The sequence below is a fragment of the Centropristis striata genome, chromosome 5 (genome assembly GCF_030273125.1).
Source record: "Centropristis striata isolate RG_2023a ecotype Rhode Island chromosome 5, C.striata_1.0, whole genome shotgun sequence".
Taxonomy (NCBI): domain Eukaryota; kingdom Metazoa; phylum Chordata; class Actinopteri; order Perciformes; family Serranidae; genus Centropristis; species Centropristis striata.
The window spans coordinates 36,308,957-36,328,819 of NC_081521.1; the positions used below are offsets into that span (position 1 = coordinate 36,308,957).

The window sequence follows — 19,863 nt, forward strand, 5'->3', positions numbered from 1 at the left end:
TTAATTTAACTGATAATGAAAATAATCATTTGTTGCAGCCCTAAACATTTCAGTCCCAGAATATGTCAAAGCAAAGATGTTCTGTATTTTCTATTGATTCTGACTGAACCCTTTCTTCTCCATCAGGGCATCAATGATCCGTAATCACAACAATAACTCCCTCTCCACGCCGCCTCATCCTTATCGTTACGGCACATTCAAGTCGTCTGAGAGCGACCTGTCCACCTGCGACCTGTCGGGGTCCCGGCTGCCTCTGCCTCAGTCACCAAGGAGGCCCTCGTCCTCCCCCGGCGGCCCCCACAGTGCTCACTCCCGCCTCTTCAGGCCGCACACCTCACACCTCAGACCTCCTCCCACCCCTGACAGCCCTCACCACCACCATAACCACCACCGCGGCTTCAATGGCTTCCACAGCAACACCAGCCCCACTGCCAGTCCCAGCAGCGTGTCTTCTCCCGGGGGGATGAGTCTGGGCAGTGGAGTTGGTGGTTTCAGTGGAGGGGAGCTGGTGCCGGTGGCCTTGGCCCAGACCGAAGGGGACCGAGGGCTCGGCTTCAGCGTGACGGCTGGCGGCCCGGGAGGCCGGATGACGATAGTGAAGAGAGTCTGGGACAGGAAGCAGTGCAACTCTCTGCAGCCAGGGGATGCCATTGTCAAAATCAACGGAGCAGATGTACAGAGTCTTAGTTTTGCCCAGGTAACGGAGAGCAAATGGGAGGGAAGTCATGAGAAGGAATGTGAACTAAACATTAATTATGGTTGATGGGTTGAAACAGTGATTCCTGAACTTTTTTTGCTTGATTACCAAACAAGCTTTGCAAGAGTTGTAATCAGTTCAATTAAAGTGTGTTCATTCGAATGATTTTAGTGGCCTGAAGTGAGAAAACTATACAGTATTCACATATGAAAAATAGAGAGAAGTCTTACAACATACAGTATTTATTTGTTTCTTCCTTCGTAAGAATCCAACTCCCTACCTCCAGGTTGAGAACCAGAGGCCAAAAACATCCTAATCAATCCAAACTGAGAGATAAAAAACAGAGTCTAATAGATATGGGATTTTTAGATTTTTGAAAAGGGGCAACAATATACATTTATATGTGGATTGTGAACCAATATTGCACCAATATGAGTGTACAAAGGTACTCAGCAGGCTGTTTTTTTTAACTAATGACTTTATTCACAAATATTTAACATTATTATATATTATGCATACAATGTATTACACTGTAATCAAAGAAATGCCTAAATACGCATCAGTTAATCAATACAATGTTCAGCATCAGTCAATTGCAGACTATTTAAATAAAGAATAATAATAGCTATATGAAACCATTTTTAAATTACGTCAAGCATCAATATCTGCATTATATGTTCTGAAAAAACGCTTTTCTTTAAATATCAGCACTTGTCCTAAAATGTATGCCCTGGTATGGTTCTGTTCTAATCAACACCACCTGGAAAAGTTTCAAATATACCTAAAGAATTTCAAAATGACTCAAAATATGTCTATGTTTTGTTTTTTTTAAACAATATATTTATTGACATTTTCTTACATAACAAAACAAAACAAGATTACAAATGGACTATACACATCACAAACATCCACTTCTCAGCCACAAAACATTTCATAATTCAATGCCTTATACAATTGCAGGTACATGAACTCATTAATCCTGATTTAAGGTTTACTTAACTGACTTCTTATTCTTCTTCATTGTCAATTGTCAGATCAATACCGTTAACAAACACTTTAAACGGTTCCCATATTTTTTCAAACAAATCCTGCCTTCCTTAGGCAGGATTTGTTGTGAGCATTTGCCTCACCCAATACATAGCATTCGGTCTGCTGGTCTTTTTCCAAAACATTGCAATGGCTCTTTTAGCGTGTAACAGACACATATCTATTAATATTCAATATATTTATGTTTGTTGACAGGTTCAAACAATTCTTCAGGAACACACCAGACAGGCAGAGGTCATCTTGTTGATATACAGAGGAGGTAAATTATATAGATTCTGATTTTGGTAACTGACTAACATGTATGTGGCTGAATTCATCTCACAGTTATTATCTTTCTCCTTATCAGGCATCTATCACTCAACCGTCTCCCCGGGCTCCATGCGGAGACTCCCTCCTCCTCTTCTCCGCCCCCCTCCTCCACCTGGAGGCTCAGACAACTCCTCTGTGCTCCCAGAATCGCTGCCTGTGCCCCGGACCTCCATCAGCACGCCTCCCTCCCCGGCCAGGACGCGCTCCTCGCTCATCCAGAGCACCAGTTTTCTAGAGTCGATTCCAGTGACCCTGACCATGGAGCCCAAAGACTGGATCAACACTGGCCTGGAGGACGAGGCGGGCGGAGTCACGATGGCTGACTCAGGTCTGGAGAGGCAGGGCGGTGAACGAACTCGGCCGCTCCAAGGGTTTGATGTGGAGCTGAGAAGAAAGCCAGGAGAGGGCTTTGGGTTCGTCATCGCCTCTCAGGATGTGGAGAACGGGAAAGGTGAGAGACAACAATCGTGGCAAATCATATTGTGCAACATGTTGATCAATTTCAGTGCTTTTTAATATAATATGTTTTGGTGTGTTCTGAAATAGAAGAAGACATGCAGACATTACGCAGCATTAGTTGGACTTTTTCTGGCCCAGTAGAAGCATTTGGTTACCTGCCCAGGGGAACCGGTCTCATCTGGATGCCCTTGTGGACATTAAGTAATTACAGATTAAATGGTGGTCAACATGGCCACATGCCACCAGATGAGTCATGATGCATCAACAAGCCTTTTCTTATAAAGTATTTCTCCCTCTGATTAGTTTTATTTGCACTGTTGAATGAAATCTCTTTAAGCATCCATCCACTATTGTCAGTGACTGGTTTATCATGATTTCAGTTTTAGCTACACGGTAAACCCAGGGCTTTTCTCGCTTTTTTTCTCCATCAAGTGCAAATACAATATAAAAGGTAAATTATTTTTTATTACAAATATTAAACATAAAATGGAAACATTATAGATTTTTTTGACAATAAAGGCAATTTCTGTTATTGTTTTTTACAGTTAAACTTACAATTGAATGTAAATAAATGTAAAAAGAAATTGTGAAAAACTGTTACCAAGCACTTACTTAGTTATATTTAACTATAAAACAATCCTTAAGTCATTCTACACACACACACACACACACACACACACACACACACACACACACACACACATTATCACTATTTTTAGAGATATTACCTGGATTTTCTTATGGAATGCTATTTAAATCAATAATTTACATTAATAACATAATGTGACTAATGACTGTATAAAAGATGCAATTCGTATTAAAGAAAAGTTTATATTTCTCATATTACACAATATACAAATTAACTGCACCTTTCCTAGGACTATAGAAATTATCTGTTGTTTTTTGGCAGATTGAGATTTGAGATTCATAGCCATATTTATTTATTTAATATTCATATTTATATATTTATTTACTTATTTATTTAACATTGACTTAAATTACATTTCATATTGTTATTATTCTTACTGCATTATCAAAAAAAAACCAAATGCACTGCCCATGAGATGTTTGGGAGTTGTAGTTTTGCAGGTTGTTCTGTGCTGGGAAATAACTTCCTGTTCAAGTTTTAATAATTTATTTTTTATATATTGATTGAACAAACTAGATATGATCTTATAATAAGTGAGATTATGGTAGGTAGAGCTGTAAGCTAAGCTAACCAACTGCTGCCACTAACTGAATATTTATCGTACAGATATGAGAGAGGTATTGATCTTCTCATCTAACTCTGTAAGAAAACCAATGAGCCTATTGATCCAAGAAGTTGTTTACATTTATATGTACTTGTGCTCTTTTTAATTCAATTTGTCTCCAACAAATGACCTTTTGTTAAAAGTGTCTTATCACTAGTGCCTCACACCGTGTTGCTCTGCCCGCTCTGACCTGACAGGACATTGAGTCTTGTTTATGTTCTGTCCGGGAAGCGACGACATCCTGCCCTGATTAGCTTTTAGTGTAGTGCTTATGAATAGCCGGTTAACTGCGGCATCCCCGTGATGTATTACTCCCCTCTCCTCTTCCTCTATCTCGTATTGGCTGCCCTCTGTTCCGGTTTGATGCAGTTCAATTTGCGTTATGGCCCGAGAGAACACACATTTATGTTTTCATGGTGAGATTAAGGTTGTAGGTGCTCCTCCCCCCCTCCCTCCCTCCCTCCCTCCTCAAACCTCAGCTGTGTCCTCATTCTCCCCTTCATTTTCACTCCTGTCACAGAGAGAGGTCCCCTCTGTCCCTCCATATCTGCCTTTATCCTCTATCGTTTCCTCTTCCCATCTCTCTCTTCCTCTTCCTCTCATCAGTCTTTCTATCCATCGCTCTTATCTCCCTCGCAGGCTCCCGCCCACTCTCTCCCTCGCTCTCACTCCCTCTCTCTTACACCCCTTTACTCTGCAGTAAAAGCGTCCAGTCTGGTTTTCAAAAGATTAAAACTCTCCCCTTCTCTCTCTCTCTCTCTCTCTCTCTCTCTCTCTCTCTCTCTCTCTCTCTCCCTCCCTCCGCCTCCCAACTACCTCTCCATCGCTGTCTGAATGCTCAAGAGAAATGCCACAGTGAACATTTCCCTCGCAGAGGAGCAACAGAGGGGACAGCAAACCTGTGCTTTAGCTCCTGTCAGCGTCACATGTGAATCTCAGCACCTCCAAGCTGCCTGACAAGGAATCTAGGATTTTTTTTGTTTGTTTTCTGCGCATGCTAATCAAAGAGCCATGCTGGAGAGACTACAGTCTGCTTTGAGAACTGTGAAGGAGTCTAAACGTAATTATGTGCTCCACTTGTCATGTTTCATGTTTACTAAAAAAAAAGAAAAAGAAAAAAAGAAGGTTTGGTGCAATGTTAAGCTGTGTGCATGAGCTAGAGGTTATAAATCTGTGTTGCACGCTAAAGTTTGCTCGGTCAGATGATGACTCCGGCGGTATGAAAGTTAGCACCACAGCCTCACATGTTGTAGATGTCAGATAGTTGCTGAAACTGATGCTGATTGTGCTTCTTTTTACAGTTAGACTGGACGATTAATGCTGCAAGAACAGCAAACGGAAAGGGAATTTTAAATATTTCATGCACAGGGAATGATGCAGTGATGTGGTTCTGGTGTGAGCCATTATTGAGCTGCACAGGCTGTAAAATGAATAGATTTAACAGATAGTATTAGCAGTGCTGAGTTCAGCATTAACTCCCCTGCACACACACTACTTGTATGAACGATCCCGCTAAAGATCAACAGTGCTCTCCGGGGTCTCCTGCGTGTACTGGGCATCTGCAGGCTGCTGTGGGGATGTCTGCACCGGCTGATGCATCTGATCTGCAGAGAGAGGTGTTTTTACGATGGCGGGGAGGGGGGCTGCTCCTGCTCCTGCTCCTCAGCGGTGATCAGTGCACAGCGTCAGAGGCTGGCTGGCTGCTGGGCATACTGCAGTGGGATTACTCTGGACAGGAGAACATGGAGAGCCAGAGGAAAATACACTTCGATATAAAGCAGTCCATTTGGATGCATCTGTGTGCAGTTTAAGCATGTGTGTTTGTGTGTGTGTGTGTGTGTGTGTGTGTGTGTGTGGCTGAGTACATCTGTCCCAATCCCTCTGCGTGTGACTCACTGTGCGTGTGTGTGTGTGCACAATGATGCTGAGTGCGTGCGAGCACGACTGTTGGATGTGTATTCATGTGTTTGGCGACTGTTGATGTTGGACCGATGTATTATGCATGATAAGAAGACTATTTGCAAAGCTGCCTTGGCTTTGATTTGACCTGATTGCTGTTTCTGCCTGGGTCACCCAGATTAGGCCCAGATTGTAGATGTGTCTCTGGACTGTGAATTATAGGATGTACCTTTTAGCGGGATCATCATTCCAGTGCGACACACACTTCATCCCAGTACCCACGATTACAATTTTTAATTTCATGGCGCTGCAGGAGACATTTTAAACATGCTATTTTGTTTTTATGCCTGAGGGATGTAGACTGAGGGGGGCAGTTGTGTACCTCAGCTGAATGAGAGTCTCAAAATGTTTATGCCGCTTGATGGGTTACATAAGGCCACTGGCAAGACTCTAGAGGGGCCAGCTGTCACCAAAGCACAGCATCCCCTCAAACAGGGGTCAGGGAGAGAGCAACAGGGAGTTTACTAAGATACAGAAAGAGGAACAGAAGATAGAATTAGAAGTCTGAGCAGAAAGAGACAGACGGTCCAGTTTAAAAAACTGTAAGAAGCTTTTTAGATGGTGCAGGAGATTAATTGAAGCAAATTTATTTTTAGGCTGCTCAATATTTTTCTCATCAACTGCAGACGCTGGCCAGAGTTAAGCTTGATTGTGAGTGATCTCTTTGTGCCAACGATAAGACAAATTGAGTTTCTGATTCATGCAGCTAATTGTCCCTCTTCGTATACTCACTTCAATTCAGAGGTCAGTTAAATGAAAACAAAAAGGACAGAACAGTTGCACATCATCTGCAAGTTCAGCTGCGTATAATAACTGATATGTGGTGAGTTTGAGCAGTGTTGGGAGATGACGGACAGTTTTCCCACACAGAGGAACTAAATATTGCTGCGTATGTTTTTATTTGAACTTTGTATGCTGTAGGCATACTAATGCAGCCTGCAAGTTTAAAGCTGAAGAATCCCTGACGCTGTATAAACCGAAGTGTAAATATCAAAAGTTTGTTATTATTCGCAGTTTGACAGATTCGGGACAGAAAAATATTGCTGGAAAGCTCGTGTTCCGTCACAGTTTGTTCTTGAGGAGGAAGACAAATCATTGAACATCGAAAAAACAGAGTTCCTTGTGTGCCAGCGGATGGTTGATAGATGGGAAGATGAAGGAGGAGAGGAGAGTGTTTCAAGGAGACAGAGGGGGAGGTGTAAAGGAAGGCTGCTGTGGGAAGTAATTTATAAAGTAAACCCTGCCAAAAACAATCCAAGGCTTAATTACGGCTTGTTTTAGGATTTCTGGCAAACCCACCGGTGACATAAATCTTCCTGCTTTTAAATGTATTTACATTTGACCCCATTTATTACTCACTGCCTAGAGTTAAAAGGAAAGTTTTGGGGCTGGATGGAAGTCAGTGCAACTCAAACATGAACTACTCAACAAGTAACTCCAGCAACAAGTCGTTAAGGTCGTACTAATTATTTGATGTTTTCTTTTTCATCTCCCTCTAGCTGCTTCACTTCTCCCCCACCGGTTTGTAACGGTACGTCGAGGCAGCCCAGCGGCCAAGAGTGGTCAGATCCGTCCTGGAGATCGATTAGAGGCAGTGGAGGGACGCTCGGTGGTGACTCTGCCACATCGGGAGCTCGCTCAGATCCTTCGCCGAGCAGGAAACAGTCTGCGCCTCACCATCGTCCCTCGTCCCAGCACCTGTAAGAACAGGAATCACACTCAAATATACAGCCTTGTTCTCCACTTACAATCTAACTTCAACCTTCATCTTTTTTAGATTCATCAAGCCTTTCCGAAACCACTGAGTATGAGCCTGGTCACAGAAGCAGAAAGGGTCAGAGGTCGCGTCCAAAGGTGAGCGAAGCACAATGATCAATAACATGTGTCTCAGATAAACTGTGAATAATTTGACATAGCTTTGGGCCAGTGCCCTAAACCTGCATTATTTCTAATGGCCAGCAGGGGGCGACGCCATGGGCTGCAAAAGAAGTCGGATTGTATAGAAGTCTATGAGAAAATAACCCTACTTCTCACTTTTTCATTTATTACCCTACTCATTTATTAAATTTTTCTCATGAGTTTATGGTCTCAATAGTAAGGCCTTCATCAATACAGTACAGCATGATGTTCATTTAGGAAGCCAGGGACTCATTTAGAATAAAAAGACAATAAAGCAGGTTATGCTTTAGTGTATGAATACCTTTTGATTTACAAGTGCTACAGTGACGACCTGTCAATCAAGATAGAGGTGTACCAATGCCTATCCATGGCACTGTGTACCTTTTAAATAGCTGTTAGCGTGTTTTTGATTTACCTCAAATTATGGAAGCTTAATTTGTTAACTCTTAGTCTGATCCACCCTCTCATCCAAACATAGTCACTTCTGGCTCCAAAAACCTGCAATGGCTAAAATGCCAAACTCAAGGTTCCAAAAGAGTAACAACACCTGGCTTTGAATCTAATTTAACATTGTGACCAAACTGGAATTACAACATCAGGGTCCATCACATGATTTCACGGGGCCCAAAAAGACAATTTCTCATAAACTACTTTTTTGAGGTACATCAACTTCCACAAGTAGAAACACTTAAATTTAAATCATATTTCCTTGAAGCTGTAAATTCACTACAAGCCAATCCAGATTTATTTCCCTTCTTCGTTCATGTGACAGAGCCTGAGACTGAGCAGCTGGCAGGCGGAGTTAAAGGAAATGTAGTTTGCTTGCTTAAGGGCCCCACAGATGCGGAAGATTTGGCTAATTTTGTACACAGAAGTCAAACTTTTTTGCCTTCATGCACCACTGACCAACTTTAAAAAGAAATTGACAAGGCCTGGCCTCCAGTGCTGTATTTAGTTCTCTGTTATTCATCCATGCGTCAAAACCATAGTCCGCAAACCAATCTGGGATTTCTTCTTTTCACTTAATTAAAGGAGCTTGTGCTGTACCTCATCTTATCCATTGTCACTGTCTGATGTCTCCTCCCTCTCTGCTCTCGTCTCGCAGCGTGACTCCAGGTATTACAGTGTCGACCTGGATCGCGGCCCCTCCGGCTTTGGCTTCAGCCTCCGAGGCGGCAGCGAGTACAACATGGGCCTCTATGTGCTGGGACTGATGGAGGGCGGGCCAGCCTCACGTAGCCTAAAAATGCAGGTTTGTCTGTTTGCTCTAATGTATTTATATCCATATTATCCTCTATTCTTGAGTGTATCATTTCAATTTTATTATTGTGGTTTTGGACTGCTGTATATAAGCATGTGTAGCTGCACACTTGCTCTAACTTTTTAACAGACCTTTGAAGAAGTCAGGGTTTATTAATAATAGGATTCTTGCTTTGGCATATTCATACTTATACATATAAATATGAATATATACTGTATGTTTGTGTATTCTTTGTTCTGTTACTAAAATGTGGGAGATGAGCCTTACTTTTGGTAAACTTTTCAGTTCAACCAAGATACTTAATATCCCTGAAAAAAACAAGTTTTTCTCGATAACATTAAATATTCATAAGCAAATGAGCAACAAAAAAAGTTTTCAGACATCTTTAGGCATTATTTATTGAATCTCAACTAATCTTCACTCTGGACTGTGTGGATGTGATTTGATTGACAGTGAGTTGGCAGCAGAAGCGAACAATTCCTTTAAGCCATTGTGTTTGGATGTTGTGTTGTTTGTGGCTGCAGGTCAGCGATCAGCTGGTGGAGATCAATGGGGACAGTACAGCGGGGATGACTCACAGCCAGGCGGTGGAGCAGATCCGCAGAGGAGGACACCGCATCCACCTGGTCCTCAAGAGAGGAAACGGCTACGTGCCTGACTATGGTGAGACACGGTGGGAGGATTTAGGAAAGTTTCAGGGCTGTTGTGTTAAACTTATAAACATAGAAATATAAAACATTTGAAATACAAGATATCTAGAAAAAAAGCCTTTAGCATGTGATGCACTTGACTTGGGTGTGTTTTTCCTTCTCTACCTGTGGGACTAATTCTGACTAACATACTTTCTACCTTTTTACACTTTTTTCCCCCTTTTGTTGTGCTTCCCACCTTTCAATCCATCTGATCTTTTTTCTTTCAACATTCCCACACCACATTTTCCCTCTGGATTTGGCCTGTCTTTGTTTTTCCTTTTCTTCCAAACATTTCTTTCCTTCCTTCCTGCCTTCTTTCCTTCCTTCCTTCCTTCCTTCCTTTCTTTCTCTCCCTCTCTCAGTGGAGCTCTCCAGTTTGTCTCTATGTATGACCAACTCCAAGCTAGGCGAGCCTTGCTTCTATGTCATTGGACGGACAGAGAATACGCGGTTGGTAATGGTTCCTGTTAGTTCTCCCATTTTCTGTCTCTCTACATTCCTCTACTCAGTCACCACTGCTGTCTTCACGAGTAGTCAAAGACACCTTACAGCCTGTGTGTTTCACCTCCTCGTTATAATATAAGATTTATTATCAACCTAAAGCAACTACAGGGAATTTACATTTTCCGTCTTGTTTTTTTTTTAGACACAGCTGTTTGTAAGGCTCATAGTAATGAGGTATCTATTTGTGGCAATCTAAGATTAATTACTGTAATATGACAATGGTTAGACAAAGTAAACTTTGTTTTAGTCACCAACATTAAATTGGCAGTGTATTTCATAAATAAAATAGACATATTACATCCCTGTTTAGGAGGAAGATGGCCAATTCTGGATCCATTTTAAATCCTTTTACAGTGTTCCTATGGTTCTGTGGGTGCTGGAAATCCTTGAAACCACTTAAATTTTAACATGGTGTTTACAAGGTTTGAAAAAGCTTAAATAAAGCATCTGAAACTTCTTGGTTGCTATGTTATACGGAATGCTACGTCTACTTACAAACATGAAACTTTGTTCTTTTTCTGATTCTTCACCTTTTTGTAGAATGCTGTCAAAAAACATCATTTTGGTTCTTTATAGCACAACAAGACATAATTTAATGTAATAAAGAAGTAAAAAATAATGAGTATACTGTATATACTATACTGTATGTCATGTACATACACATACACAACTGTGCTTGAAAGTTGCTTGAATTTGACTTTGGAAAACATGTAGGAATCCGGCTTTCATATCCCACAATTCACTTCATCTGTGTCGGTACATCATTTGTCTGATATTGTGAGTAAAATGACCCGGGGACTGGCATTAAGAATAACATTATAGAAATAGCTGATGGTCTTGTTTGCTTACGTAGGCCACATAGAGGCCTTAAATTGTTTCAAAACAAGTTATAACTCCTTGTGGTTGCTTTAAGTAATATTGTAGACCTTAACGATAATATACAGATTTTTTGCTCAATTTAGTTTCCCTTTAAGCACGAGAATTATTTAAAAGAGACGATGGTACATTATGGAGCACATGATTATCAGATATGTGTCGTATTTCTATTTAAGAGATATCTAACAGTTGCACTAAAATAGAAAAGCAGCTGTTGTTGCACAAGCTGACCTAATGCACTAATAATACAACATAAAAGGAAAACGCTTTATGGGTTTCAGAGCTCTTTAATGACAGATTACACAATGTAATCTCTGCTAGAGATTTTGCCAGTCCTCTGTTTACCTGCCTTTTCAGTCTGTTTTCTCCTCTTCTCTCCATGCGATGTGTGTCCAGGCCATGAGCACAGAATCGCCTCCCCCTTCCTCCTGCATCACCCCAAGGAGCAGGGTTTGGCTGCAGTAGACTCCACCGGACGGAAGGGGCACAGCTCCAAGCAGAAGAGGAGAAGCAGGTCTTCAAATGGACGTGAGAAAGAGAAAGGGACGGAAAGGAGGAGAAGAAGAGGGGGCTCGGAGGGTGGGGGACGCTCGCGTTTACAGAGCCCCGTGTCTGAGCGGGGAGAGAGATCTCGCGAAGACAGGGACAAGAGGAGGAAGAGGAGAGACAAAGAGTCTCAGAGTTTACCCAGAGATGCCCTCAGGAATCATGGTGAAAGTGACAGAGAAAGAGGGACAGTGAGGGGAAGGAAAAGGGAGAGGGAGAAACGCAGAAAGAGGAAGAGTAGAAGTGAGGAGAGGGTGAGAAGGGCTGAAGTGGAAGAGGAAGAGCAGGAGGTGCCTGCTGTTGAGGAAAAGATGGAAGACAGGGTGGAGGAGGGCAGAGAAGAGCAGGAAGAGCCTGCTGTTGAGGAAAAGGTGGAAGACAGGTTGGAGGAGAAGTTGGAAGAAGAGCAGGAGGTGCCTGCTGTTGAGGAAAGGGTGGAAGAAAGAGTGGAGGAGGTGGAGGAGAGAGTCAATCTTGAGAGAGGAGAGAGCGAGGAGGATGTTTTCTTACCCATTCCAAGTGTGAGTCAAAGGCTTCCCAGACCCAAACAAAACTGGGAGGTGGAGTATGATGAAAACTGGGACATGGCAGCTGAGTACAGGGAGCTGAGGAGAGAGAAGGAGCAGGAGCTAGAGCAGGAGCAGGAGCAGGAGCAGGAGCAGGAGTGGACATGGGAGGGTGACAGCAGTGAAAATAGAGAGACCGAGCTGAATGAGGATCAGAAAGATGACGATGCACAGAGCTGGCGTGACGAGAGGCCTTTACCAAGTGTTGCTGTGACAGATGAGATGTCCCAGAGAAAGCCCTTCTCCTTCCTCACCTCCACGATGTCCGTAGAGCAGCTGGCGGATGATGAGTCAGAGTCCGGGGGCAGCCAATCTGACGGCAGCGTGTCTGCTGCCAGCATTTCGGGCCTTTCTCTGGTCGGAGCTGCAGGAGCTGGCGGGCGCCGGGCCGACGTGCTCCCAGGCCCTTGGCTCACACCCAGCCAGCAGAGAGTGGCTCAGGTCACGGAGGGGAACCGACGCCCCGGGAGGTGGAGCGGGCGGGGAGGTGGGAGAAGCGCTATCTCGAGACTTTTTAACAGGAAGTAGAGCGTGCAGCAGCTGAATGACACAGTATCGGATTCTGTCGGTCTCACACTGTTGCAGCTACCCACACTACCAACATTTTGTCTCAGTCACTTTGATATCTACAGTATGAAGTCATATTCTTTGTGCCTTTTTACAGCAGACCTCTGGCTGTGGGTATCACATTTTAACAACATGTTATGCCTGTTTTACTGGTGAGAAAAAACAACAACATTTTCACTTTTTTTCCGAGGCACTGTTGCCCTCGTTTTATTTCACTCTACTCTTTATGTTTGTGATAGATGTTTCCAGGAAAAACAAGGTTTTTCAGACACCTTCAATTTAACCTACTTCCTATCGCTCACTCAACTCTCTGCATCTCTGTCTTCACACTACTTCAGCAGAGTAATGCTCTCTGTATCGACGCCCCCCCACACTGTAAAAAGACTGCATAGACATTCACTTATACCTCATGAAGATACTGAGCAATAATAATGCAACTGTCTAAGACTATCAGCCATCCATTCCCACTGCACCACTGGTCTGAGAGGAAACATGTTTATCTCATGTTGTTCTATATAACTGAATATCTGATTGTGACAATGCAAATCCCTTTTGACAGCAGGTGTGAAATCTATATTCTGTAAATATTTGTAGATGACAAAACCTATTGTAAATACTATACTAACTGGAGCCAAGCCCTTATGTGTATTACTATATCGTAATACATCATGATAAGTCTATATACTATATGAATATATGCAGTATATCTATATATTACATACAACAGCTATCCAGTCATATTATTTATTATCGTGTGATGAAATTACGTGAAAATTGGTATATAGCTTTCGTGATGGCGCAAAATGTAAACACAGACTAAGAACTATATTGTACCTGCCCTATTCATAAATGAATGTTTTGTAATATGCTGCTTGAGTGTGAATTAGGATACTCTATGTTGTACCCTACTTCAGAAGTCAGCAAAAGATGCCAAAAGTATGCATCCGTCATGCATATTTCCAGTACTGTTAATATTGTGTATGTGGGGTCAGAACAAAAAACACAATCTAGATTCTAGAGAGTGCTGTGCCCATCGTGCCACGTACAGATGCCTTGGTAACATAAACCACTTTATTCTAACCACTGATTTTTCTTACTGTGAAAACCCTGCCCCGGAGGTCTCTAAATCGAGACTAGGGCGGGCTGTTCAGTCATTTCAGTCATGCCAAAAAAACAAAACAGGCCCTAACTGTAAATCCACAATAATAATAATAATCTGCAGAATCTGAGCTCAGTGTTGCGTCTAAGATGGCAAAATAGCACATCATTTTGTTTTGCTCTCTTTTTTTAAAAGTTCTGTTATAATGGAGAAAAAATACCCAACCCAGGCTGAATGGATACTGTGAGATGTTATTTTTCTATGAAATTATCTTTTTTGAAATACTCAGGTTTTCAGATACTTTGCTCTAGATAAGCCATTAGGAAGAAAAGCTACAAAGTGACTTCACAGCATTTTCATAACGCAGAGTGGATTCATATTATTTAAACGTTACGTTGATTCTTTATGGCAGCATTACGAGACGCAGACTGTTAATGCATATTTCTACCAGCTCATAATTAACTTAAAGAGACAGTTCACCTCCAAAATTACAAATACATATTTTTTCTTCTTGCCTGTAGTCAGTGGTGGAATGTAACAAAGTACCTTTACTAAAGTACTGTACTTAAGTACAATTTTGAGGCACTTTACTTGAGTATTTACATTTTATGTAACTTTATACTTCTACTCCACTACATTTTGAGGCAAATATTGTATTTTTTTATTCCACTACATTTAGCACTTAGCTTAGTCTGCTACCTTTAAGGTCAAGATTTAACATAAAAAAACATGATAAATCTAAAGCGATTAGACATTTTTCTTTTAATGAAACCTCATAACAGTATATTAAGTAGTTAAAATGAGCCCTACCTTAAGAAAATTAAAACACTGTTTACATTAATGCATCAATACTAATAATCTAGTAATATATTTAGACTATATAAACAATCTGTGTGGGGCCAAGTTATTTTTTGATACTTTAGGAAACATTTTGGTGCTGATACCTTTAATTAAGTATGTTTTGAATGCTACTTTTACTTGTAGTGGAGTCATTCTGCAGTGCGGTATTAGTACTTTTACTTAAGTAAGGGATCTGAATACTTTTCCCATTACTGCCTGTAGTGCTATTTATTAATCTAGATTGTTTTGGTGTGAGCTGCCCAGTGTCAGAGAAATCAGCTGGAGAGATCACACCAAAACAATCTGGATTGATAAATAGCACCACAGGTTTTGATGAAAAACATGTACTTTTAAATTTTGAGGTGAACTTTCCCTTTAAGATTGATGCTATACGTAAAGTCCTTCATTTGTACCCAAACCACACAACTGAAATTAATTGCTGAGTGCATCCTGCCCATTTGTTTGCATTGTACTCCAGAAATGGTAGTACAAGTGATCAAACCAACATACTGTATTCCCCAACCAATGACCATACAGAGTAGCTTGGTAGCCTATATGTCAGACTTATTTTATAACGTTTGCTATTGTTCTTTTTTTTAGACTTTCATTTCCTAAAGGGGATTATATGGCCGAACTGTAAACATGTTCTAATAAAACTGCAAATAAACTGCTGAACTAATTTCCTTTGTGGTCATGCATGTCTTTCTTTTATTGCTTTTTTAAAAAAAACACCAGAAAGAGCAAAACAGTGATGGACAGCAGATGGCAGCAAAGTAATAGGCTACAGTATTTTAGGAGAGATGGGAGTGATGAAGATATGTGTGTGTGAGAAAGAGGCAGATTTTCAGGATAAAATAGATTCAGAAACAGGGTGAGATGTACGGCTGAGAATAAGACATTTAAGGCCTGTTCTTGGCTGGTTGGCCTAAAAATCTGATCACTTCCCATAGATCAATTATTAAACCTACTTTTTGAGGGAACATGGATTTTACATTTCCCATGCACGCTCACCACTCAGTCTAATATTAGTGTCTATACTGTACAGCCGAACCGCCTCACCTGTGTGAGCTTTTACATTAAAGAGAGAGGGGCAGAGAAGAATTTATAGCCAGTGTCTCCGTTCAGATATGAGCACTTAAGTACTGCCACTAAAAATAACATCGCTCTGAGGCCTGCTTTTCTCCCATGTTGTCCTAAGCCGCATCCTTCTGTTCGTGTCAGCTCAGACGTCAAAAAAAAAAGAAGGAAAAAAAAACACCGCAGTAATAACAGCACTGCTCTACATTCAGCTGCACTCACATGATGTCGAGTCAGGCAGAGAATAACATAAGTAGATCTAAAGTATTAGGTCAAGATTATTGTATACATTCTAGGGAATTGTTGGACAAAATGAGGCACTTTCACTATTGTGCACACATTATATGACAGCGTATAGTATCTACATGTGCACTTCGGATTCATAGGCGCTCAACAGGGTCCCTGAAATCTGCAAAGTTACACACAAAGATGCAAAATGAGAATCTGATTGGACTTTCAAAATAAAATGCCACCTGTACAGTTGGTCACAACGTCTTTAATCTTCTGAATAATTTCTTCCCAATCATTTGGGTTTGCTTGTTTGTTGTATCTTTAAATTGGCTTGTTGGTGAATGTCAAGAGTAGTGTATGGGAAAGTACCGTGACCCAGGCTGTCTGAGGGGCAGGAGTGGAAAAAAATAATTTAAAAAGGGCCCTAGTTGCATTTGGTGGGGCATAGAGAAAGATGAACCATCTTCAGCCCCAATCAACAAAAAGGCCCCTGATAGCTCATCTGCCCAAGAAAATATTCTGTGATCTAAAAGTTGTTGGTTTTAATCACAACTGAACTGTTTTCCTCCGTCAACCCTCAGAGGACTGTTTTATAAAAGTACTTCTTCTCAAATGTGCTGTAGGCTATACAGAGGTTGCATGTACTGTAGTATGTGTGTGTGGATGCTCACCCACATCAGGATAGCATTGATGTATCATGTCAGTCTCTACAACCCATATCTCGACTACTTTAATAACATTACAGTATCTTCCACTGTCTTACATTCTTATGTTTAGAAGTTTTATTTAAAAGACCAAAAGACCAACCACAACACATCAGAGTGGCACCATACAAATGTTATTTTACTGCCTCTCAGGTTTGAACTGCAGCTGTATAACTGAAAGTCCAGTTTACTTGTCAAGCAATTGGTTGAATGAGGAGATAACCAATCCTAGTTTAGGATAATGTGGTGGCACCTTGGATGGCCAATCAGAACTCTGGTGGTCCTTACATTTGTAAGGATTAAAAAACAAACAAAAAAACCTTAAAGGAAATAAACAATAAAAATATTTGCATATATTCTGGTGTACAGATGATCACATACTGGAACAGCTGTTCAGTTTTAACATGTTTAAGTTTGCTAACTTGTTAAGATTTATTATATATTCTGATTTGAGACTACATGTCTTCTTTACCAATTTATGAATGAAGGTCTGAAAATGTTGAATTTGTCAGATTGTTGTTTGTTATTTATTTTACCTACAAAAAAAGCTTTTTGAAAGCTAATCTTGTTTGAAATTGTATAGTGCATCCCAAGATCTGGGATATATGCATATGCGGTATTGTCTAAAATAATGCAGGCAAAAAAAATGTTTTGATTAATCTTTTCCTGCAAATGTGTGACCCGTTTTTCATTTGCAGCCAACGACATGACGTTCAAGGCACTGCTCTTTTATTTTGAAACTCTCAGCCGGATGTTTGATATGATTGTTGCTTCCTTGTCGGTGATGCGCTCAGAGGAAAAGCCGCACGCATCGCTGCAGTTCAGACGCTCGAGGAGCGAAACCCCTGTTTGTTTCTGCGCCACCGCAAAGAAGATTGACCGCTGCAGCCTGCATGGATTACCGACCTGCTGCAGCCGAAACTCCTCTCAGATAAGTAGGAAATAACTCAACCTGTTCGTTTAAAACCGAATCCAGATCAGCGCCGAAAGCGGCAAACACCAAAGTACAGTTCAAAGATTTGGCACAGCCTATTGAGACTTTCGGGCGGTCAATAATAATCCGGATAGTTGTTGGTCCTTAAGAGGTGACAAGTTTTATCTCAGTGTTTATGAATGCGTGACGTGGAAGTAAACTCTGCATTACTGTTGGATGAAAAAGCCCAGAGACGCACACACTTTTGGAACTAATTTGCAATTAAAGCACTAGGATGTAGTTTTTCGGACACGAGGGGAGGATCTGGACCTGGAGAATGAACTTAGTGAGCCTCCTCTGCTTACTTTCTGTGCCATAAAGACACATCAAGCCATGGGTTGAAAACGACGATGATAGACTGCGGGGATATTCAACGTGGGAGGGAGCAGCATTTTCTGTGTTATGTAATGATTGACAGTGCCTGATAATTAGTGGTCGATCATAACTAACATCACCCTCCCATTACCCCTATCCCCCCTTCCCCTGTTTGTCGAGGAGGTTAAAAAATGCTTGATGTATTATGTGTTTTTATAATGAACTTAAAGTTAATGAGCAGGATATGTCACAGGTCACTGGATAAATTGATATTCTGCTTATTCCTCTGATTTTTTGGGGATTTTTTTTTTTTTGCTCAGAGAACCATTAAAGCAACTTCATTATAGATCTTAGATCAGTCTCATTTACAAGATACATACCTCTGTCACCTCCTCCCCCATCCAATCTCTCTCTGTTTTAAAAAGATATTGTGCTTCATGAGTTAATGTTCAACATGATGCCCCAAACTCTTGACGCGCTCCATGCTGATGCGGCATGGTCTTTCAAAATGACTTCAGGAAAACCGACAATCAACAGCTTCTTTTTGAGTTTGAACTTTTATTCTCGGCATTGCGATATTTTTAACAGCCACTAAGATGCTATAATGCTCGTTTTTGCCCTCAGATTTGGGGATATGTAGTCATTCTGAAATTCTCGACTTCTAAATCTCTGTGACTTCTTGTTTCTGAACATCTGAAGCCATCAGTTAATCTTCACAAGAGCCTTCGTTGTTCCCTCCCTCCCCCCCACTCATCAGGGCTGGTGGGGGGGGTGGATCTTGGCCCCACGGGGTCGAAACTGTGGTGGTGGCTGGTGGCAGTCATACCCCTAGAGGCAGGGCTCCCACCATGGAGACCAGCCCAGAGAGCCCCAACCGGGCAGTGGAGTACCTCCTGGAGCTCAACAACATCATCGAGAGCCAGGCCAAGCTCCTGGAGACCCAGCGCCGGCGCATTGAGGAGCTGGAGGGCCAGCTGGACCGGGTCAGCCAAGAGAACCAGGACCTGAGGCAAGATCGCAGCCCGCGGACGCCTGGTTCGGACACTCCCGAGCAGAACCACAACCACAGCCAGCCTCTGTCCCTCCCCATCCATCATGGTGGCGTTGGTGGCAGCAGCAGCGGTAACAGTAGCACCACTACGGCTCAGGCAACAGCTGCACCAACCACGGTCCCAGGGCCCAGCAGGGAGAGGAGGACCCACACCAGGCTGACCAGAGGTCTCTCCTGCGGCTCCTCCACCACCGAGCGAGACCGACTTGAACGCACTGACAGCACAGACACCAACCAGAGCTCCACCATACGGAGAAAGTAAGTTCTTATCCAACACAGAAGCCTCCCGTATTGGTTTAATCCTCCGCCAGTGAATGATAAGCATGGGTCGTAAAGAAGCAATGTCAGGGGTCCAGATGGCTCTAAACCAGTGGTTCTCAACCAGGGGTCCTTGAGGGAGTTAAAAAAAAAAAGGGAAATGTTTATTTTTGCTATAGAAGCCCAATGTGAGCAAGAGTCCGTAGGGTTAGGGTTAGATTTGTTCATTTTTACAGGGGGATGGACCAGGTTTGTTTCTGTGAAGAGCAAAAAGACCTTTTGTTCCACCGGACATCACCATGGATTTATTAATACACAGTGCAGTTAGCCTACCGATATATCAGAGCCACGGTGAGGACCCTAGATTCTATTCAGAGACTGTGTAAAAATAATACAGTACGTCTAGTTGCCACAGTTGTGACCATATTTTTTTCTCAACCAGTGCATTGTGAACATTTTCGTATTGACTTGCATACAAATTGATTTTTTTAAACCAGTGTCGTCGCCTTGTGCTTGTTATTATAAAGAATGTAGGGTTTTACAGCCCTACCATTGCATTGGTTTCACTTTTCAGACCTGGAGGTTGTTGCTTGAATCTCACGTGCACAAAGTCATTCAGTCAGTCTTCTACTTGGGGATAGAGAAGGAGGACGGCCGGTTAACATGGGGGATGCATTTCG

General features: G+C 41.9%; 3 protein-coding genes across 3 annotated transcripts in view; all 3 read left to right on the forward strand.

The window, feature by feature from the left end:
* LOC131971731 (membrane-associated guanylate kinase, WW and PDZ domain-containing protein 2) overlaps window positions 1–11,499 on the forward strand; it is a 45,508-nt gene extending 34,009 nt beyond the window's left edge. Inside the window, exons 10-18 of the mRNA XM_059333301.1 lie at window positions 127–697; window positions 1,940–2,003; window positions 2,091–2,504; window positions 7,224–7,424; window positions 7,502–7,578; window positions 8,729–8,875; window positions 9,409–9,547; window positions 9,939–10,042; window positions 11,353–11,499. Coding sequence (XP_059189284.1) covers window positions 127–697; window positions 1,940–2,003; window positions 2,091–2,504; window positions 7,224–7,424; window positions 7,502–7,578; window positions 8,729–8,875; window positions 9,409–9,547; window positions 9,939–10,042; window positions 11,353–11,421 — 1,786 coding nt within the window. The 3' untranslated portion in view covers window positions 11,422–11,499. The remainder of the gene's footprint in view (window positions 1–126; window positions 698–1,939; window positions 2,004–2,090; window positions 2,505–7,223; window positions 7,425–7,501; window positions 7,579–8,728; window positions 8,876–9,408; window positions 9,548–9,938; window positions 10,043–11,352) is intronic.
* Window positions 11,500–11,813: 314 nt separating this feature from the next.
* Window positions 11,814–12,596, forward strand: LOC131971558 (cilia- and flagella-associated protein 251-like). Its single transcript, XM_059333067.1, has one exon. The coding sequence runs from the start codon at window positions 11,814–11,816 to the stop codon at window positions 12,594–12,596; it is 783 nt and encodes a 260-aa protein (XP_059189050.1).
* Window positions 12,597–17,347: 4,751 nt separating this feature from the next.
* The window catches only part of iqsec2b (IQ motif and Sec7 domain ArfGEF 2b), a 43,090-nt gene continuing 40,574 nt past the window's right edge, over window positions 17,348–19,863 (forward strand). The window contains exon 1 of the mRNA XM_059333294.1: window positions 17,348–19,183. Within this exon, the coding sequence (XP_059189277.1) occupies window positions 18,723–19,183 (461 nt within the window). The 5' untranslated portion in view covers window positions 17,348–18,722. The remainder of the gene's footprint in view (window positions 19,184–19,863) is intronic.